This window comes from Astatotilapia calliptera, unplaced genomic scaffold (genome assembly GCF_900246225.1).
Source record: "Astatotilapia calliptera unplaced genomic scaffold, fAstCal1.2 U_scaffold_76, whole genome shotgun sequence".
In the NCBI taxonomy this organism is placed as follows: Eukaryota; Metazoa; Chordata; class Actinopteri; order Cichliformes; family Cichlidae; genus Astatotilapia; species Astatotilapia calliptera.
Window position 1 is genome coordinate 36,844 of NW_020535818.1, and position 23,553 is coordinate 60,396.

Below are 23,553 nucleotides of genomic sequence, written 5' to 3' on the forward strand. Positions count from 1 at the left end.
ATTTGGATTGTTTAAATGTCACAGCTTGCCTGAGTATTATTGTTGACCATGTCCAGTCCATCCCACATGACCCCTTATGACCTATCTTCTGATGGGGGCTTACAGCAGAATAATGTGCAATTTCACAAAGCTCAGATCATCTTTAAACTGGTTTCTTGAGCATGTTAATAAGTTCACAGTAGTCATCAGATCTCAATCCAGTAGAGCATCTTCGAGATGTGGCAGAACATTTTGAGATTAACATTTTGGATGTGCAGTTCACATATCTGCGGCAATTGTGTGATGCTGCCATGTCAATATGGTCCAAAATCTCTGAGGAATGTTTCCAGCACTTTGTTGAATCTATACCACAAAGAATCAAGTCCAGACATGGTCCAGTTCAATTTTGCTGTGTTGATTAAGGTCTTGGCTACATGTTTTTCATTCTTGTTGATTGTTATTGGTGTAGGAATCTATAAAGCACAATGTTTTTGCTTTGCAAAGCACAAACATCATCTTAAAAATTAGGTCAAGACGAAATTTTATTTATTTTTTAATTTTTTTAAATTTTTTATTAAACCATCATATTGCCAAGAAAAAACAACAAAGATCAAAATTCACGTATTTACAGCACAGTTTTTGTCTGAAAATAAAGGAATATTAGGAAAAGTACTTTTAAAGAATGTCATACCAAAATGGCTTATCCTCAGTTTGGAAAAAACAAACAAACAAACAAAAAAAACCCCCACCCAAACAACCAAAGAAAAAAAGTGGCACAGTCATATGAATGGGTACTGCTATTTTATGTGTCCTGCATTTTGGAATGAATTCTCTATTTAGTGTTCAACACACAAGACAAATCCAAGTAATCAGTAGTCAGACAAATAAATTACAGAGAATACTGACAAACTCACACATACCTTTCAGTTTATATTTATTACAAAAAAACAACAAAAAACTAAGGACATCAAAGGGAAAATTCAAACTACTGTGGACAAAACAAACATGTATATTTTTTTGCTGTTCTGTTTTGGACTGTGTGGACTGGTGTGAAATTTAATAAAATAGCCAATGGTTATGTTATTGTTAAGTGAATAAGTGTGGTAAAATGCATATGAATATCTTTTCATATTAAAAAGCTCAACAATACAAAAAACAAAAAAAGTCTAACAATAATTTAATAATTACATGATGAACCCTAATACATAACCCAACTGTAATTTATAACTAAGAAAAATAAAGTGATAGGTTCTTACATGCCCAGTATGCGGTTTATAATTGTAGAACAGAAACTGCTGTCCTGTCAAGTGAATAAAAAGAAGATATACTGTAAATCTGCACTGTATGAGGAGTTATCAGAATCCATGATATACTCTCTGTAGATGAATATAATAATATATGTGTAATTAAGACAATGGAATGGCTAAAAGCCAAGTGATTTATCATAACATTTATATACAAATTTTGGCCATGGTTTTATAACTTCCCTTTCTGATATTTCTTTGTAAGTAAATAGAGTTGTGGTACATACAGTGTTGTTATAATAATAATAATAATAATAATAATAATAATAATAATAATAATAATAATAATAATAATAATAATAATAATAATAATAACTACAGTAAGAACTAAAGAAGATCTTCCCAATTCTCGATGTAACCCGTTTAACTTGACCTACATTGTACCTTGTGACTTAAGTAGTTTTATTTACATTATGGTCAGATCTGTGCTATTATTCTCACCTTTTTTTATATTTTATTACATAATGTACAGTAGGTATCCAGAAAACGTGGAGTGGACATACTGACCAGCATAAAGTCCTGCTGCCTGCTCCGATGGTAGCTGTATATGCACAGTGTCTCCTTTTCTTAATGGGAGTACAGCACTCCCTGAAGCCTGATCTAGCAATCCCTTTTTATACTCATCATAAGTGTACATAACTGGCTCATTATTCTTCATCAGTGCCACCCACACATTACTTCCTTTGCAGTGTACGTTGTAAGAAAAGTAGTAGATCCCTGGTATGCTACAGGTAAAAACACCATTCTGAGGACTGTAGTCCTGATTGCCATTGTGCAAGAGTTTGTCAAAGATGACAGGGGAACCCACAGGGGGGAATGGATTTGTGAGTTTAGCTGTGAATGCAGGCAGCTCAGGGCCATTTCCACCAATCTCACCTCCATTTGGGTTCTTGTAACCTTGTTTTTGGCCACTGTATGGGCCAGTCATAGGAAGGATCTGTCCAAGGTCAGGAAATGTAGCAGGTTGTCCAGGAGGTCCAGGGGGTCCAGGTTGTCCCGGTTGCCCTGGAAATCCAGGGGGACCACTGGGACCGGGGTTACCTTGTGGACCAACAAGACCTGTGGGTCCTGGGGCTCCCTCACCAGGATAGCCAGGTTTACCTGTTAAGCCTGCATCGCCTTTTCGTCCAGGAAGCCCAGGGGGTCCAATTGGGCCCCCTGGTCCTGCAAGCCCTGGAATACCTTGTGGTCCCTGGGGGCCTTTCTCTCCAGCCTGTCCTCCTTCTCCTCTTGTTCCTGTTAATCCTGCAGCACCAGGGGCACCAGGTAAACCCCTAACACCAGCTTCTCCTTTTGGGCCAGTGGACCCTTGTAAGCCTCTTGGTCCTGGTTGCCCACCCTCTCCTGATCTACCAGGCTGTCCGGGAATCCCTGGAGGACCTGTCTGACCTTTTATTCCTGGATTTCCTCTTGGTCCTATGACACCATCATCTCCTTTTAATCCTGGGAAGCCAAGACTACCAGGAAGGCCTATTGGACCTGGTGGGCCAGGTATTCCACTTGAACCAGTGGGACCAATGACACCTGTGAGACCTGGGTGACCTTTATCACCTTTTGGACCTGGTGCTCCAGGAAGACCAGCATGTCCCTTATGACCCTTAGGTCCTGGAAACCCTGGTTTACCATAACCTGGCAAGCCTGGGTTCCCTGGTAAACCAGGGAGACCTGGTTCCCCCTTCCCTCCAGATACCCCCGGGTGCCCACTGAAACCATCTTTTCCTGGTTTTCCAATTCCTGGTACACCTGGTACGCCTGGTTGGCCTCTTTCACCAGGTGCCCCTGCCAGTCCTGGTTCTCCAGGAGAACCAGGCTTTCCTGGTATTCCTGGATGTCCAGGAAGACCATTCATACCAGGTTTACCAATGCCAGCAATGCCCACCTGTCCAGGTGGACCTGGTGGCCCACCAGGGCCTTTCAAGCCTGGAAAACCAGGTATACCAAGTCCTTTGTCTCCTTTGGGGCCTGGAGGACCAGGAAGCCCAGGCAGACCTTTTTGGCCAGGCTCCCCTAGAGGACCTCGCTGTCCTGGAAGTCCCTGATCTCCTGCTTTTGGAATCCCAGGGAGTCCTGAGGGACCTGGAAGTCCTGGAGGCCCAGGAGGTCCAGTTACGCCTACATCACCATTAGGACCAAGATCACCTTTTGATCCTGGTAATCCAGGTCCTCCAGGTTTTCCTGGCAATCCTGGCATACCAGGTTTTCCAACTCCTGGGTAGCCAGAAGGACCAGGAGGGCCTGGCTTTCCTGGTAAACCTGGCAATCCCTGTCCTGGAAGCCCAGGAGGGCCTTGTGGTCCTGGTGGTCCTGTTGGCCCTGGGGTACCTTGAATTCCTTGCAGTCCCTTTGGGAGACCTTTTACCCCTGGAACAGGAGGGCGTGGACCTTTAGCTCCTCTGGGAAAGGTTTGTCCTGTCAAGGAAAATACTAAAAGAGGTAAGTGTTGACCCACTAAATAATGATCTGACATGATCAGTTATCAGCAGTGTTGGGAAGATTACAGAATACATGCCCCAAAATGTATTTTGTAACATATTCCGTTACGTTACTCAATGAGAGTAACGTATTCTGAATACTTTGGATTACTTAATATATTATCATGCTTTTTTACAACTACATGAATGTCCTATTGCTTTTTGCGACATTACTATTACTATTATGGTTACTCGCCATACCAATAGCAACTAGATTTTTAAATCTTAATATAAAATGAGTAACAGTAGGGTGGACATTTGGTACGGCTGCACTTTTTGCAGTCATCTCGTATAGAAAACTATTCGGTGCGTATATAAAACAGGTCCGTGGCTCTGAACCATAGTAAAGGGACCTGTGGCTAATATGTCGGGTTCCGTGTCGGGCTCGTAGCCGAAAACTAGCTTTACTTTGTTGTCTGGGTCAGCTTTGCTAGCGAGAGACAGAGAGGCGTTGAAAGGCTGCTCCAATGGAACTTATTGTTTCGGAGGAAAACACGAACACAGTGTACAGTGGAGTCTTAATAACGTACTTACAACTGAGCTCGTCAGGCACTCTTTTTGGCTGCAGTTGTTATTATTATATTTACATGCAGTTTCTGCTCACAGAGCAGAAACTGTTTAGATGTTTCTGCTCTGTGACAACTTGTACTTTTCCACTCACCTTTTTCTCCCTCCCTCGCTCACAGACACATAACGGGTATGGCAGCTCATTCTCCCTGCAGCACAGACTACACTGCCCATGAGGCTACATTCTTTAGGGCTATGCCTTTAATACTCTGGCCTATTGCCTTCATATCAAATCATTTTTAAAAATATTTCTTCACGTCATTATGAGACGCGAGATTGAGACACAGGCATTTGAGCCTCTTAATGTGTGTTTTGTTTGGGTTTCCACTGGTGTGGAATTACCAAAAATAGAGAGGGGATAGCCTAACATATGAAACAGGAAAAGAACGCCGTGTAATCCCTTTATTTCAACAAAGTAACTGTATTCTGAATACCACCTTTTTAAACAGTAACTGTAACGTAATACAGTTACTCATATTTTGTATTTTAAATACGTAACGGCGATACATATTCCGTTACTCCCCAACACTGGTTATCAGTAGTTAGTGATCGATGTTAACTAAAAAGATTTTAATACAGTTACTACTCACTGCATCTGAAAATGGATGACCCCTTATTAGGTCATTTGATTATAAATAAATGAACTAATAATGAACTAAAATAATTATTTACAGTGCTGTTGAAATAATGAAAACAGACATAATGAATCTATTGTAAAGTAAGTCGCAAAAGCACAGGAGGAAAGAAAACCAAGAAAAAAAAAGAAAGAAAGAAAATTCAAAACCAGGGAGCGCTCCATGTAAATAATTAATTTATTGTAGCAGTGCACTTAAGTTAATATCTTGTCAGTTTTACGCCATCTCCCCTGTATTTATAATGGAATTTGAAGGCAGTTTTTAGTAAAAAGGTGTTAGTTAGTCAATGCAAAAAAGCTAAGAATTTAGTTCATGTCATATGTTGGAATATACAGATAAATATGTCGATGTCGATCTTACGTGCTGCACAATAATTTTTAATATTTAGTATTTACTGTTATATTCCCATAGATCATCGTAATGATGTTGTTTATTATATTGCTCTCTTTTTTTCTGCTTGTTTTCTCTTTTTTCTTTCTCAACAGGTGATCCAGGTGATTGATATATGTATTTTTTGTCTGCTTATTTTGTTGGTTTTTGTTTTTTTGCCCTTTATCACCATTCCTCTTCCCCTCTGTTTTTCTTTCCCTCTTTCTTTCTCCCCTTTCTTTTCCCCAGTCAAGTCTGTCCTTTATTTAGCAGGTTAAAATAAAATAAACAATAAAAGGCGAATCAAATAGACCAATACGGCAAGGCTGGGTTGGTCGATTTGGTAAAGTAAATCCGTTGGGCATCTTTCTTTGCCTTTAGACAATAATTCTGATGGCAAAAGAGCCAAACGGGACAGGCAAAAAAACCCAAAAGAATATATAGATAAATATGTAAAAAGGACCCATTGACGTATTTGATCTGTTTTACAGCAGGTTGTTAGTTTATTAATTATGGTATTAGAAAAGATGCAGGAGCTAAAAGTAATTTTTCACAAACATATTGAACTCACCTTTGCCATCTGTCAGTGGTCTCTCTTTACCCATGTGCAATGGCGGTTGAGGAAACTCTTGTCCATACTGAGGAAGTATTGGCATCTCATTCTCCAGAAACTGTTGCTGTGGATATGCATCATATTGTGGCAATGGCTGGGGCTGTTGGGGTGGCTGTTTATGTCCATAATACACCCCACCATGAGCAAGGTATAGTAAACATAGCTGTAACACTGTGATGAGAAGATAGAAAGAATGGAGGGATACAGCCACCATTTTCTGCAATTGAGAAACAAAAAGTGGAACTATAAGACAGATATAAAGATTTCAGTGAAATTAAATGAAAGCATCTACACACATGAAAAATCTTCGTATCTATCTTCATATCATATCTATATATCTCGTTAGCGGTATCCTTGAGGGTATCTTGAAGGTATCTTGATTCTTTAGATGAATATCAATTAATTTCCAAAACCACTACACATCTTCCCATAAAATACAGAAAATGCTGTTTTGTAAAAGCAAATAAACTTCACAATTTGTATCACAAGTAAACAGCTTTATTGGTTGACATTGATACATATATCTGTATAATGAATGTATTATTTACTTCTAGGTAATTTACTTAATTAATGTGAATAGAGTTTGGTCATTTAGGGTGTCTTGTGCTACTCATCAATGGGATAAATGCTGTGCAAACAGCATTTAATTATTTAGAGAAGAAAATAATAATAATTAAGCCTATTAATGGTTTATGGCCATGCTCTTAAACCATACTGGTACATAGATGAATTCAAATGCCAGGTTTCAAGAGCTTACAAAATTCACTTGTCAAACCAAAGAAATCACCCAAACCCTCCACTGCACATATGTGACCTAGCTTAGATATCTTTTCAGAAACACTGTGTAAAAGCCTCCCACATCCTTGAAGTGATTCACACATACATATTATAATTAAGAGGCCCCACAGGGGATGTGGCCAGTTTTGAACATAATCTTTAATTCTTTAAACATGTCTGCGCTAAGGAGATCAGCTAAGCACTGCCAAAAGCACTGTGTGAAAATAAACACTGATGGGTGAATGCATGTTTTCCTCAGCTGCAGTGTTTGTGTGTCCTGAAACTGAACCAAAGAGATCAAACATTTTGGAAAGCTGCAATAACTGAAGGCTTGCTTACATTTTTTAGAGCAATTATTCTAAAAAGAAAGCTAAGTTGTGTTGACTGGATGTTTCCAGGGGATTATTTTTAGAATGGAAATACTTATGTGTCTAGTTTCTCTGCAAAATCAGCATGTTAGAGATGTTAGGGTTGATTTGAATATGTTGCAGTAGCTATTGCACAGGTTGCCATCTACTGCATGGTTAACATTGAGATGTGGACACCCATTCAGATATGCACACTTACAGCCAGTTTGGAATCTTTGTACTGTGGGAGGGAACCCACACAGGAACAGGGGGAACAGGCAAGCTCTACACAGAGAGGCCCCAGCTGACTAGTGGACATAAACCCAGGACCCACTTACAGTGAAGTGACTGCACTTCTCATCTAACTATATACATATTTCAATATCAAATAATTAACTGCTAGAGAAAACTACCAGCAGAAGCTTTCAGAATCTTCTCTCCACCATTTTCTAAAAGCCTCATAATGTTATTGAACAATATCTACATATTTCAAGGTTATAAGTTTGATCCTGAGATAAGCCAAGAGGCAACATAATAGCTTAGCATGTAAAAAGTCTTCAGTAAAGTCTTTAGAGTTCAAGTTCGAGTCTGTGTGAGTGTCGATCTCCAGTAATTGAAAAAACTACTAAAAAGCACTCAAAGACAGAAAGAGTCTTGGATGTGCTTCAGACGATTTTGACATTGTGCATTCAACATTCAAACTACTGTGCTTACAAAATACCAACACACATAACACAGCACCTTTTGCAGTTTGGTGCCTAAAAGTCTAAAAAACCTCAAAAAACCTAATCTTGATTCCTCTGTCCTTGCAAATTTTAGACCTATTTCTAAGGTCTCGTTTCTGTCATTTCAGTGTCCCGATAAAGTCAAGACTTGAATGGCGTAAATGTTCTTAATCTTAACAAGGAAAAAAAAGTGATCATCTTTGGACCAAGCTGTAATTCCAGTACCCCAGATCTTGACCTGGGCAGTTTAGTACCTTTTGCTAAACCGCATGCAAAAAATTTGGGGGTTATACTGGATAATAAGTTTACCTTTAAGAAACAAATGAACTCTGTTGTACAGCGGTCCTTTTTAAAATTGAGGCTCTTATCCAAGGTGAGATCATTCTTATCTTTTATCTTTGATGTCATTTGTTACTGTGTAATTTTTATCTTTGTACAGCACTTTGGTCAACATTTTGTTGTTATTAAATGTGCTATATAAATAAAAAAATAAAGTAAAGTAAAAGGCTAATTAAAAAACTTTAAAAGGGGGAGTTACTGTTTGAGGACTGCTTGTCAGTTTGGACAGTCAAAAGCTTAACTGTCAGTTTGGAGAAATTTGGAGGTTCTAAGTTCAGGCGTTCACTGAGTTTTTGAAGGATAACAGTGAGAGTAAACAGTGAAAAGCTCTATGAATGAACACCTCAAGTGTAGCCTGGAAGTACTAAAGCTAAAGCTTACTGAAGCTGGGTTTGATTCTTATCAGAATTTGGTAATTTATGATGTCTTGGATCTAAATGCTTCAAGAAAACCAGTTTAAATATGTGATTAAACAGCACATATAGACTAGAGATTAATTTTGAAAGGAAAGAGTGAAACTCTAGTCCGGTCAAATAGGTCAGACTGCTTGAAGCTGTGGAGTCTGTTCTTATGAGAGCTGTTATAGTTTGAAGCACAATACCAACAATGAAATGTTCAGAGAAAAACCTAAATGCCATAAAACTCACAGTTAACTGAAAGTTAATTAAAAAAACAACAACATTAAGAATAAAAAAGATCACACTTAAGCACCGCAACACTGATTCACAACCACTCCTGAAGTGAACTTTTGCTTCAGAACTGATATGATCATAACTGAATGACAAATTGTAATGAATTCTGTATCACCTTTTTGTTTTTCAAAGAAGAACATGGCCTTTAATATCACTGACTGTAACTAACTGTCAGAACTAGCAAAACATTTGGGATGAAAATGTCTGTTTAGGTTTGCTTGCCTCCCCTGTTTGTGGAGGATCAGTTCACTCATTATTTCTTTGCCTTTTGTGGATTAAACCTCAGAGGGAAGCAACAACAAACACACCTAATTTATGAAACTTTTTCAGACTTATGGTTTGTGCTTGAACCCCAAATATTTAACAAGGTAAAATACAGCTATATACGCAAACTGCCCCTAATCTAACTATTTCTTTATGTTTAAAGTTCATAGTGGTCACAGGAAGACCAAGGTAATAGGAAAGCCTGTAAGGAAGATTGTTAGAAGACTGGTTGGTGGTTCTATATATTTGGTGCAATTTTTAGATTCAACACCTGAAGTAAAAAATTGAAGAACAACTGTCATGATTCGGCTGTGTGGCAGGCAGGAGAAGGACCCAAACGCAAACTCACGGAGACGAAACGTAAACTCAAAAACACGGCTTTAATGCTGGCATAAAGTGAAACACAAAAAACAGTACTGAACTTAAACTGGGGAGACTAAAGCACGGGGAAAAATCACACAGCTATGAGGGAGAACGCGACGCCGAACAGAGGGAGACTCAGACAGAAATACACAGAGGGTAAACGAGGAAAGTGGGCACACACGGGGAACACAGGTGACACTGATAATCATAACGAGACAGGGCGGGGTGAACTGAACATGACATGTACAGGCACAGAGGTTCAGACAGGAGGAGAGAGAGCACGGGGAAAACACAGACATAACGGGCTGGGGAAACATGAAACAACCACAAAGGGAGACGAGGGCTCATAAATACATAGAGGGCACACAGGGGGGAGAGAGAGCACGGGGAGAACTTAGACATAATGGGCAGGGGAAACATGGAATAAAACATAAGGAGAGACGAGGGCTCACAGATACACAGAGGGGCACACAGGGGGTAAAAGCCATGAAGGGAAAACACTTAGGGAACAACACAACAGGGCAACTCAGAAAACATGGCCTAAATAAGGAACGAAATACAAAAATACAAGGAACTAAGAATACTGGGCCCACATGGCCCAGGACCATGACAACAACTGAAAGTGCCATGTGTGTATAGCTGTTGGAAAGCATTACTATGAAGCAGTTGCTGCTGCTACTACCCTAATGTAACCCATCAACACTGACCGATATCAGTTATTTATGCCATATGGGTAATAACCCATCCATCCATTCGCTTCCGCTTATCCTTTTTCAGGGTCGCGGGGGGCGCTGGAGCCTATCCCAGCTGTCATAGGGCGAGAGGCGGGGTACACCCTGGACAGGTCGCCAGTCTGTCGCAGGGCCAACATACAGGGACAGACAACCATTCGCACTCACTTTCATTCGCACATTCACACCTAGTGACAATTTGGGTTATCCAATTAACCTATCCCCACTAAGTGCATGTCTTTGGACGGTGGGAGGAAGCCGGAGTACCCGGAGGGAACCCACGCAAACACGGGGAGAACATGCAAACTCCACACAGAAAGACCCCGGCCTGATGTTGGAATTGAACTCAGGACCTTCTTGCTGTGCGGCAACAGTGCTAACCACCGTGCCACCGTGCTGCCATATGGGTAATAACCCATATGGCATAAATAACTGATAACTGATATCGTTAATATTTAAGTAAACTTCCTCAGCATTCAAACTTTGTGTTTCTTTCATGTCAGTGCACTCACATATATTTGTTACCCAAATGCTCTGTTGTTTGGCTAAAGCTAACTTGGGCAAAGATATACGTAAATACATGGAAATCTATGGGTAATGTCTATGACAAGTTACAGAGATATCACCCCAATTAGAGAAACCACCTGAGTCAAAACATGGGGAAGCACCCGTTACATTTGTGCAGCTGGTTCATGGAGGAAAGAGACGTAGGTCATAATGTGGAACAAAGTGTTAAATACAGTGAAAGTGGGACCACTGCAGCCATTATGCATGCCTTTTTATATTTGTTCATGCATCTTCCTTGTCGTGAGCAAATGTTTCTACCAGTGCACTACTGGGCTGTTTTTGGAGGACTGCACACAAACAGTTCTGTGTTGGTTGCATACCCATAGTCCTTTCCTCTGTGTACTCAAAGACCTATGCAATGGTTCCATAAATCCACCCTTAGGCACAAAATATTTGAAAACTCACTGTTGGAACATTTAATTTAAATAGTCATTAAAATTCCAGAGTTTCAGCTGCTGTTTTACATTTTTAATGAATTTCTTCCAGAGAAAAAAAGAACAGACCGCTTCAATAAAAAACGATTTGCCAACTGACTGAATTTCAGTCATGTCAGCGTTTTAATGTCACATTTTAGGCGAGACAATCTTTTGCTTTTCGTGCATCTCCAAACATTCAATCTTGGAGCAAAATCACTTGTTTAATCTTTTTCAGCTATAAAGCCAGCAGGAGACTGATCCTCAAATATTGAGCTTCTAAGCAGAACATGGTTTCACACGTTGGGAATTCGCTCTGCAGACAAAAAAGGAACACATGTTTGGCAAGGAAATAACAAAGAGGACCTCCAAGGATATGCCACTCTTCATGGCTCAGAGACATAAAGCATACAAAAACATACCCAGTTTTAACGGGTTGGTTTGCTGCAAAGCAAACAACCCAAGTACATGTTATGCTCGGCTAAGTTCTTTATTATTATTTTTCTTCCTTGGCATTGCCTCCCCACACCATTTGTCATAGTGAGCAAAAATTAGCTGTGAGGCGACTGATTCTATGCAGTTTTAGTTTAGGTTTTACCGTTTTCAAACAGTTAATTAACAATTTGTTGCAAAAACATCATAAAAATTCCTTCCTATTCTCCCCATTGGGTACACCTGTGGCTAAACACTATTGGGTACACTTAGCAGACCATATCAGTAAGTACACCTGTCACTGGCCGGCCACTTTTTAGGCACATCTGTATACACACTACGACTGTTTTGTATAAAGTATACACATGTCTAGCCAAATTTTGAAGAGGTGGCAACAGACAATATTTGGTAGGACATGTTGTGGCAGATCTTTTATACAATATATATAATTTATTTATCCAGATAAAAGGTATTATTGAGATTAAAAATGGCTTTTCCAAGTGGCAAGTATAGTATAACAAATTATGGAAATGAACACAACTGACATTCAATACAGGCAAGTGCACACAAACATCCGAATCAGAACGCAAGCACGGTCCACTCTACACCAGTGTTGTGGTGCTGTGATACAGTTGAAGAGTTTATTGAAGCTTATTAACTTATTGTGTCACGCTGTCAGGGTAGCTGCCCTTAATTATACAGCTAGCCTTTATTTACAGACGGTCGATATCATCAGTCATTTTTTGGTTTACAGACGGTTTAATGGGAAAGCAATTGGAGCGTCTAGACCACAGACTAAATTGCAATAAGTATTGAATTCTAATGACATTGCACTATGTGTTTAGCTTTGATACTTGAGTACCTTGCGTGGCAAACATTATAACACAACAAATAAAGAAACCTGAATCATTTTGTTCTGGGTTATTACACTTTTCCCATCACAACGGCTGCAGTAAAATTCTCATGTATTTGCTTTCCACCTTCGTTTTAAGATTTAAGAGGAACAGCTTCTCCCGGCACAACGAAAGGTTTGCAATTCTTTATCAAGAAGCATGTAGTTATGAGGTGCTTAAAGTAAAAGCACACGCTCTAATAATGACACTTTCACGACACAATCATTGTTTCTGACAAAATTATTGGACAGAGTTTAGTCTAGTCAGGAAACTAGGCATGACCATTATGCATTCACAATTATGTTTCACAGTGAACCTGACAAAAGCTGCAGATGAAAAACAACTACTCTCAAACATCTTTTTTCAACACAATATGGTCTTGCTGTGTCCCTGAACGAATAGCTTGACAATAAATATTTCCTCTCTGCAACAACAACCAAATAGAATCCACTTAGAATCCCTTCTATGATTTAAACTTTCACCTTGTGCATGACCTCAGCTTTGATGAAATCTCTTCAGACACCTCCACACCCGGCACTCGATGACAATCTCATGCAACAAAGACTACTCGGCCCACTGTGGTTCCTGGTTCCTCTCAGCCTCTTTGCCAATACATACAACCGCAGCTGGCTTTGCCTGGTGATGAGCCACCAGTCTTTTATCACCTCTAGATTGGCTTTGGAAATAATCACATTTCCATTTCTCCTCTGGGTTCCTCTCCTGACTTATTCCAGATGTGGGGAATCTATTGCTTGATAAACAAACGGTGAGGAACAGAGGCATGTCATTGCTTATAGACACGGGTGCCAGTCTTAATTGCCTGTGGTCGGGCTTGGCTTTTGTACTTTAAACAGAGGGTCCTTCTTTTCCAATAAGAGTGGGAAACTAACTGTGCTGCAGGATATAAAGCAAACTTTTGAAATTTCAACACCAATGATACATACTGATCATTGACAGAGAAGCCTTTGTGTGCAAGTGTCAAGGCTACAAATTAATGCTGAATGGCTGAGACCATTGTTAGTGAACAAATCCAAATGCAAGAGAAAAACTTCAGAATTCTAAAACAATTTCAAAACAATATCCAGAAGCTAACTGAGCAGGATTTATACTGGCATAATGGACATATTGTCATTTTGGCTGTAAGATTAAAAAAATAATTGTCATCTTTCAGGAACCATTGGAATTTTTCTCTCGAGCCTAAAATGGTTGAGGAGTACAGTAATGTGAAGCGGTAACAACTAGGCAGAGCTTTTTTCTGTCCATGTTCAGATATCAGTACCTTGTGAATGCCTTGTACAACCATGATACTTCAAATATTTATACATTTATAAATAAAGTGTTAAGCTCTATTAAAGCTAAACAATATGTACTGAGCCCTGCGACAGACTGGCGACCTGTCCAGGGTGTACCCCGCCTCTCGCCCCATGACAGCTGGGATAGGCTCCAGTGCCCCCCGTGACCCTGAAAAGGATAAGCAGAAGCAAATGAATGGAATATGTACTGAGGTTTTCCAGACATCCTCTGACAGTGTGGTGTTAACTTATCCAACATTTTGGATGCATGGCAATCATGGTCACAATGTAGGATCAAGTGGATGAAGTGAACAAGGCCCCATTACACCTAGAGACCTAGAGACCATTAAGCCTAGAGACTGGTCTGCAACCATCTGGCAACCATCTGGTACTCCCCAACCATTTGGGGAGTACACTAATAGCAATAGTCCAATATGGTGGACAACGTTCAAGCATTGTGCACATGATGTCACGTGAGAAAATTAGTCCAGACATATTTTTACATTTCTAGGAAGACATTGCTATCTTCAGCAAAACAATGCCAAACTTCACTGTGCATCATTTCCAAGAGCATGACTAAACATAAGTAAAGAAAGTACTATGCAGTAATACTGATGGGTTAGGAAGCTCTTAGTGTCACAAAGGTTCCTCTCTTTTTATCTGGACAGGTCACCATAGAAACTTTGACTAGGTCAAAGTGAATTTAGGATTGTTGAATGTGTCTTTTGTCCTGTCTTCCTCTTTTCATCCCCAACTGGTCACGGCAAATGGCTGCCCCTCCCCGAGACTGGCTCTGTCTGGGGTTTCTTCCTGTTAAAAGGGAGTTTTTCCTTCCCACTGTCACCAGGTGCTTGCTCAAAGGAGTCATCTAATTGTTAGGGTATGACTCTATTATTGTAGGGTCTTTACAATGCAATGTAAAACACTTTGAGGCAGGCTACTGTTATTGTGATTTGGTGCTATATAAATAAAATTGAATTGAATTGAAGTTAACATAAAGCATCATGCTTTATTTCATTTCAACAACCCTGCCATGGGGATTTCACTACCTGAGCTCCAGCAGACCCAAGAACAATACAGATGTTGTTCTCTTCAACTGACCTTTTTTTTTTTTTTTAAATAGACTGAGTCAAAACACACTAAAATATGAACATCGCTTTTGGACAGTCAAAACAAACCCATCTGACCTCGTAAGACACAATATTCTCATACAATAATGTGTGTAACAATTCTGTCAGTGTAATGTGGAAACGCTTTTCAGCTCCTACACACAAACACAAAGGAATGCAACAATCAGCTGACAGGAACACGAGCGCCAAGACGACATCTGGGGAATGTACCTGAGTATACGTGCGACCCACTGCATGAATTTATGTGAGCTGATGCTAACCTTTATAAGAAAAACACAACACCGCTACAGTCTCAGTCTGGAGTACTCACACTGTGGGTATGCTTGGAGTTTCTGCAGACAAGGACAACAACACACACCTGAAGCCAAAAACAACTAACTCACTGTATCCAGAACCATGATAGGAAAATAAAGTCAAAACAGCTCTACTAATAATGATATCTATCAGACAGGACCTGTAGTGAGGCAAGTGGCTCAATAGAGGGTGCCAAACTACATTACTACTCAGATTTTCAGTTCATCAATACAGTCTATTTTGTTTACTTGCCTTTTTCACAGGCTGGGTGGATACTGGCTGTAGCTCAGGTGGCAGAGCAGGTCAGCCACTAATCTGAAGGTTGGTGGTTCGATCCCAGGCTGCCTCCTGGCGGCATGCCAAATATCCTTGGGCAAGATACTAACCCCGTGTTTGCCTACTGGTGGTGGTCAGAGGGCCCGGTGGCGCCAGTGTCCGGCAGCCTCGCCTCTGTCAGTGCGCCCCAGGGCAGCTGTGGCTACAATGTAGCTTACCATCACCAGTGTGTGAATGGGTGAATGACTGAATGTAGTGTGAAGCGCTTTGGGTCCTTAGGGACTAGAAAAGCGCTATACAAATGCCGGCCATTAGTCCAGTGGGGGAAAAAGATATCCTGGCAAAGGCTGCTTTTTAATAATAAGATTTATTTTTGTTGTTTATCATAATTTATACTAAGTTTTGTGCATCATCATCATCCCCATTTTCCTCCTTGTTATTCTCCAAGCCTGTGCTGCTTTTCTCTTTTGTTTTCACTCTAAGCAGCTGATTCATCTCAGCTCAATCATCATGTAACTTTTTGATCATTTCTCCCTCTTCCTGCTCATCTTCATAGTGAGAATATTAACTTTCCCCCCTAAGCAGTGAGTTAAAAAATGAAGAAAAATGGGTGTGAACCAGGGGCGGAGCGTGGGGGTGGCTTACGGGGCTTAAGCCCGGGTTGTTTTGTCAGAAGCCCGGGGTATTTTGGAGTGTAATTTTTTCATAGTTAGATGCCTGGCTGACAACTGTATAAAACAAAAGTACACACAATATTCGAAGCACATAGTGCACACTGTGGGAATTTACGACTGTGCGTGAATCCCCCCCTGATATTGGTATGATCCAAGCTCAGGCACTAAGCGACTGAGCGAGGGGGCGGGGCAGCTGCTGCCCGTCAGTGCGCTGTTGGAGAGACGGAGCCAGCCATACTAAGGAGAGCTTAAGTTTGACCAGGTACCAAAGAAAATCCTTCGTACTGTACAAATAATGTAAATATGACGGTGCATCACGAAAGATTGATATGAAACTGATCACTTGACCAATATTATTTTACTTGCTCTTCAAGTGAATCAACAAATGGCGAAATGAAAAGCCGAACAAATGCTATTTTTAGAGAGTCTTAGCTTACGTGTGTTTATTTCATATTTTCAGTTCTTACCCTCCCCGACTAATTCGGTTTCAGTTATGTACTGAAATATAAGAATGGACACTAGAGGGTTCTTTCAAAGAAAAAACTCAGGTAAATGTTATTTTATATATTGTGCTTTGTATGTTGTTCAGTATATTTCTATGCAAAACAAGAGGGATTTCAGTACACAGCAGGATATTCACATTTGTAACCAGATATTTACATACACTTTAGGGAGAAAACATAAAACATTTTTACTGTACAACATCAAAACTTTTGTTTTAGATAAATATTGAAATATCTTTTGAATTAGTTAAATGTCAGAATAAAGAGAGACAGAGCTGTCTATTTTTTATCACTTTCATTAAATTTAGGAGTACATATACACTAAGTTTATTGTTAATTAATAAGAAAACTCCAGACGATTCCATCCTGAGCTGAAGAAGCTTCTGATAGGTTAGTAGAGTCCATGTGAGTAAATTGGTGGCACAGCTGTGGATGCATATAAGGCAAAACACAGAGCCTGTTTCTGTGACATGGGAACATCAGGAGATGTCAACAAAACACCAGGAAAAGAACTGTGGAGCTCCATAAGTGTGGCTCAGTTTGAATACAATTTGGTGCCATTTGCAATTAAAAAACACAGACAGTTTCTCTCTTTACTCTTAAAGTTAACAAATATGTTTTTATATTTATCAATCTAAAAAAATAAACATTTAGTCTGATTTGATGTTACAATTAAAAAAGTGTTTGTGTTTTGATCTGAAGAGTTTGTAAATATCTGGTTTCAACTGTATATTTGATGATTGTCAGCACAAAGAGAGAGAGAGAGAGAGGAACAGAGAGAGAGGAGCAGAGATTGAGATGGAGAATGAGGACAGAACAGAGATGAACAAGAGCAGGTGAGACACACATGTTAGTCAAATGGTTGCTTACTAAAGTATCACTGTATCATAGGTCCTCATGTATCTCGTACCTAGTGTTTCTTTTTAGGTTTGCTATTTTTCAAATTCTATATTTATTAAGTTCTGCAGGCTTGTTTGCACAACAAGGCTAAATAATTATATAAACTTTTCTCAATCTAAATATTGTACTTTGGTAGAATTAAATAAATAAGTGTAGTGCAGGTCTATGATGATTTTTAGTGCTACTATCATCTAGTTCTGATTGTGGTTATGTCTTGGTTAAGTCCTCAGTAGTCCTGCTTTTGAACTGTTGTAGTCCTGTTTTAATTCTGGATCAGTTCTGGGTCTGGTTGAATTGGGGTTTAGTCCCTGTGTCTTGATACAGCCCCGACTTCGTTCTGTCTTGCTGCTTAATTAAAAAACTAGTTTAAGGTGTCCTGCATGTGTGATATATATATTTCCCTATATGAAGTCATTCTTTTTTGAACAAAACTCAAAACAGAGCCTATTAATCTTTCAGTCATTTCTACACCCCCCCCCCCCTCAAAAAAAAAAATCCCACATGCATACTACCCTTTAGGGCTAAGCCCCGGGTGTTTCAAATGTCTGGCTCCTCCTCTGGTGTGAACGCTTCCCCAGCTCAGCTTCCTATCTCTCCATCTTTGCTAACTTTGCTTTCTTATATATATATCTTTCAGCTTTTGCCATTGATGTCACATCTACACACAGCCTCAAATCCCACAATGCATGGATGTAGCACCTGGATGCATTTTTAATTGCTCACCGCTCACTCTATCCTTTGAAAAGCCTTGCACATACACCCACGCAGTCCACCCGACCTCATCACCCATCTCACTGACATATTTTTCCCTCTCCTGCAGTTGTAGGAACCACAAGTCACAGAGTGCCTGCCCACAATTTTCATTTCAGGGCAAAAACTGTAGTGGGAGGAGAATTATTTTCCTATTAGCTTTTGAGTTCTGTCAAAACAGAGTATCTGATGTCAGTGGACAGCAACTAATAGCAACCCAGACCGAAGAGGCACTTTAGGTTGTTTCCATGTTTAAAGAAAAAGAAATTCAATGAGAAGAAAGGATGAGAACGTTTATGTTTGGATCTTATCGAATTTGATTTAAATAGGGAAGATTTATAGGTACAGCAACAAAGAAATGCTTGCATCAGATTTAGACTTTTCCCTTGAACTTTGTGCGGTCTCTGCCGCAATCTTTCTTGGTCTCCCTCGTATTTAGCTGGTGCTAAAAATGGACCCGTGAAAGAATATTTTTAAAAGTAATAACAATGTTTGGCTAATAATCAGATCTGATCAGTAATACTGTGCTAAAACCACAGACTCCACTGGAGAATTCTGCAGCTGCATAAATAGATTTCCAGTTATGAGCAAATCAGGGAACAGCACACCCTGTGTTGCCTCTGTTTTTCCAATTCCCAATCAGATACTATATTTACTCAAGCGCTAATGTTTGTGCTTTTCTACTTACTATTTCACTGGGAAATATCGTCCAGTGTAGAAGAACAGAAGTTCAGCTGTCACATTTCAGATGTCCACAGTAAACTTTCCATCCAGATGTAGTGCATATTTGGAAAAAAAAAACTGGAGTTTTTCCACTCGCTTTGTTTTTTAAAATGCAAATTTTAAACATGCGCGAAACAGGTGGTTGGAAAGTTGATAGCACCAAATGGTGATTTCCCCTCACACATGTTTTCATTTAAATACTGTGGAAAGCAAATGAGGTCAAATATAACATTTCACAAAAAAAACCCCAACTCAACAATAAAAATCTTAAAAATAATATAGACGTGACATATATATTATTTTAACCCTTTGGATGCATTTTGTTCTTTTTTGTAAAAGCATGGAGAGGCCTGACTCTTAAAAAAATGGATCAAACGACTACAAAAGCAAAAGGTTACTTGCACACTGATTTTATAGCTTGTAGCACCTTTAGTTGCAATAACTAACTAAATAAATAAAGTAATAAAGTAACAGTTTTCTTTTTGACTTAAACAGTCTGTCACATCATTGTGGGCCAATTCTAGACCCCTCTTTTTTTTTACAAAGTTTGTTCAGGATATTGAGATTTGGAAGCATTCATGTATGCACAGCTCTCTTAAGGTCCTACCACAGCATGCCTGCACTTTGACTGACCCATTGTGACACCTTAATTGTTTTTTTTTTTTTTTATCAGCCATTCTGTTATAATTTTGCTGCTGTGCTTGGGATCATTGCCCTTTTTTATGCCTGAATTTGGACTAAGCTTTAGCTGTCCAAAGACAGATGGTCTCACATTTAAGTCCATACAGAGAAGTTCATGGTCGTCTTAATGACTGCAAGGTGCCGAATTCCTGTGGCTGCAAAACGAACCCAAATCATCACTTGGCCACCACTGTGATGCGTTTGATATTAAGTGTTCGTGTTGATATGCTTTGTTTGCTTTTGTGCATTAGGGATTATGCCAAACATCTCCATCCATTAGGTTTACAACACCAGAAGTGTTTTTTTTAGAGAGAAGACACTTTCTCCTGGAAACCCTACTAAACAATTCACACTTGTTTAATTTTTTTCTAATCGTGTTATCATGAACTTTAACATTTAACATGCTAACTGAGGCCTGTAGAGTCTGTATTTCTTGTGTTTGTTGTAGTTTCTTTAAGAGTTGTGTGGTCTGACCTTAGGATGAATTTGCTGAGAAGACTGTCTTTGAGTTGACAAAAACGGAATGCTCCAGACCAGCAAACAATTTTTGAGATACTTACCTTTGTAATTCCTACAAGAGCAGTAAGTTTACTGCATAGAGAACTGTAAAAACTCTTTTTCACATGCTTGTTAATGTTCAAGTCATGCTTATGGCAAGAACATCAGACTCTAATTTCTGTCAAGCCTTCATAATGTAAATTCATAACTTTTACTATGTTTTATTGGTGTTTCTACTTAAATACACCTCTGAAAATGTGCTGGTAAAGACCCAAACATGCCAAGTTCTGTCCTCAAACTGACGTCAAAAACCACTGAAGGCTTCCAACATGTTAAGATGAATGGTTTTGCAATATAGTACTGAGGATATTAAAATCACGAGCACGATTCGGTATATGATCCCTTCCAGAGGAGTAGTAATTGCTGTAGTTTGGAGGTTGGGAGCAGTCTAATATTTAAAAATGACTGGGTGGTGATTATATGTTGCTTTGAGAAGGGTTGTATTTGGGTTTTATCACCAGCAATTTCATTTTGATGGTTTCCTCTACCTCTACAGTTGATCAATCATTGAATGCACTCATATCAATTTTACTGCAATCATAAAGTGGGCTGGGGAGCATTTATGGCTTGATGTGACATGCATACATCGCCTGTACTGGTGACATGCATACATCGCCTGTACTGGTGACATGACAACAGCCAAGGGAAGCTTAATGTGTTATACAGTCACACCATAAAATATGCCACTCAGGGAAAAAATATGTTCCTCCCTTTTCCTACTTCCAGATGTTTTCGCAGCACACTATTTATGAGGGATTATAAGAACTAGGACTCCTTCTACTTAGGAGTTTAGATAAGAGTCACTTTGTAATAAATCTGCAAAATTTAAAGCTGGAACTACAAAGTGGTGTTTTGAAACAGAGCTACCACCTGTGGCTTTGAAAGAAAGTAAAGCGTGTCAGGACAGCAGCTAATGTGGAACCATTAACAGTATCTGTATTTGATTAACACTGTAAGATTGCCATAAAGTGAACCTGATTTCATCATTTGAGACATTTCTATGGCTGCAGTACTCTGCACAGTAGCACGAGACCATTTGGACACATGGCCTGAAATCACAGAGGCTGCAGCTGTGGGATCAAGAGGCACATTCCCTCAGAGCTGCATAAACACTTCCTGTTTGGTAGGTGAGAACTGCAAAGGAGTCAGACTCGGAGAGGAGAGCTGTCAAGAGACATTAACAGAGTAATAAATATGTGAAATCACAGCATGCTCACAGATACTCCTAGCAAACAAGATGAAGTATCCCTTAAATAGTGGAATAATTTGACCTAAAATACAGCCAAATAGCTGATAAATAGCTTGATTTCTGTTCACTGTAAGAAATGGTTACAGAAATATTTCACCATTTTGGGAAATATTGTGATTTTTGATGAAAGTTTGATGCAAACACTGAGAGTAAAGTAAATATGAAAGCTAGCAAGAGCATTAGCTTAGTACAAAGACAAGAGGGGGCAGCTAGCTTGGTTATGTTCAAAGATTAAAAAAAAAAAAATCTCCATATTTTAAAATCTTACTACAGCAATTTTTAAAGGAACTTTGTCACATTGCATACACATTGTTGCTTACAGACACATATAAAGGGTTTTTTAAATATATGTTTTCAGTCTTTTTTCCAAACTACGCTAATAGCTGCTTCAGATTTAGCATTTAGCATAGAGTTGCGACTCTTCATCAAAAAGCCACCAAAATACATTTTCTTTACTATTTGGCAGCATGTTGTAACAGTTTTAAATGGCGAAGCTTTTCTGGGGCCAAAAAACTCAAGTGCTCACTTGAGCAGATACAGCGACATCCTGGCCCTTGGACGCAAACACTAACCCTCCCAAAAAAACCCAAACTGACCACAATTGCGAGGCTTCAAACAGTCTCATTCTCAAAATCCAAACTTTTTAAGTAACTTAAAACTGATCTGCAGATTGAGTTGAACTTTATTACAAATTTCCTCTTCTGACAACATAACAAATGCAGTCCTAGAAAAACAATGAAAAACACATGCAAGCTTCTTGGATGTCTGTTAGGTCCAGACATGTTATTGCTAAGGAAAAATGGTTGATCATCTTATCTTGATGTGAGCTGTCTGGACCTCTTTATATCCACAGCTTATTAAATTACCAAAACCCATATTAACAGTTGTAGTTTATTAATATAAATATATAACCCTAGATACGGGTGCTGCTTTTAAAGAATGGTACATGAATTTAGAGAAAAAAAAGATATTTCACATCTCCCACTTACAAAACTTATCGCCTCAGTCATCACACAAGTCTGTATAGCTCATTACATGTGCGGCTCTGCTGGCACCAAATTAATCTGCTTTAATGCCACTTTTGCAGTGTAAAATTTTTTGAATGAACCCAAACAACTTCATCTTTGACATATTTAACATGATCATAACATGGACACATGATTTCTTTACGCTTTACGGACAGGTGCACATTGAGATTTAATGTCCTTAAACTATGCTGAGAGGATAAAGATACAATAAGTCTGATCGCTTTGCATAGTGTCATTTTGAACCACCACATCAGAAAATTTATTTTAAAGTCTGGCTTGCAGTATGAAACTCTGAAAACCTTCACTTCTGCATGACAGTGAAGAAGAAGACAACGAAGAAGCAGAAGAGGTTTTCTAAAAGAAAATTTAATGAAGCATAAAAATTTCTGTCTCCAGCCCGCAGCACCAGTGTTCTGCTGAGGAGACTTTTTTCTTAAATCCTGTTTCCTCTTATTTATGCGGGACAGATTACTGCTCAAAAGCTCTTAACACCTAAATCTTCTTATCCATAAACACAGGAGGAAAAAGTGCATGTTTTTCTTGTCCTGAAAAACATGCACCTAAACTTTCTAAAATGTCAAGGCATTCCACTAACTGGTGCTAAATCCTGCCGAGACGCTGCACTGTGCATTTATTTTAACAAGCTTAAGCCCAGGTTATTCTTCCCAGGTGTCTCTTTTGGATTTTCTTTTCTTTCTCCCTCTTTCTCTGCATTGGGAAAAATGTCAGATGTGATCTGCGGAGACATCTCAGCCTATTCTTCACAGCTGTGAAGTAGGATGTCTTATGATACATTTACTTGCTTCTCAGTTTCCATGTTCCTTTGCATGTGCAATCCCAAAAGGCAAAAAAGGAAAATGATCCAATCTCTGCCTTGCAATCAGACGACCATGCCAAAGCAAAACCAAATCAAAATGAACACATTTAACTATAAGACTTGATGATGCATCACTTACCTTTGTGTTTGCTGCTGCTGCTGCTGTGGTATCACTGAGCTTTTAAGGAGTTTGTGAC

The 23,553-nt window shown here is 39.3% G+C and overlaps 1 protein-coding gene across 1 annotated transcript; it reads right to left on the reverse strand.

Annotated features, from left to right (window-relative positions):
* Positions 1–574: 574 nt before the first annotated feature.
* Positions 575–23,553, reverse strand: LOC113018400 (collagen alpha-1(VIII) chain-like). The gene is made up of 3 exons (XM_026161468.1): positions 23,496–23,553; positions 5,897–6,155; positions 575–3,692 (listed from the first exon to the last, which is right to left on the reverse strand). Exons 2-3 carry the CDS (start codon positions 6,150–6,152, stop codon positions 1,741–1,743), a joined length of 2,208 nt encoding a protein of 735 aa, XP_026017253.1. The 5' UTR covers positions 6,153–6,155; positions 23,496–23,553; the 3' UTR covers positions 575–1,740.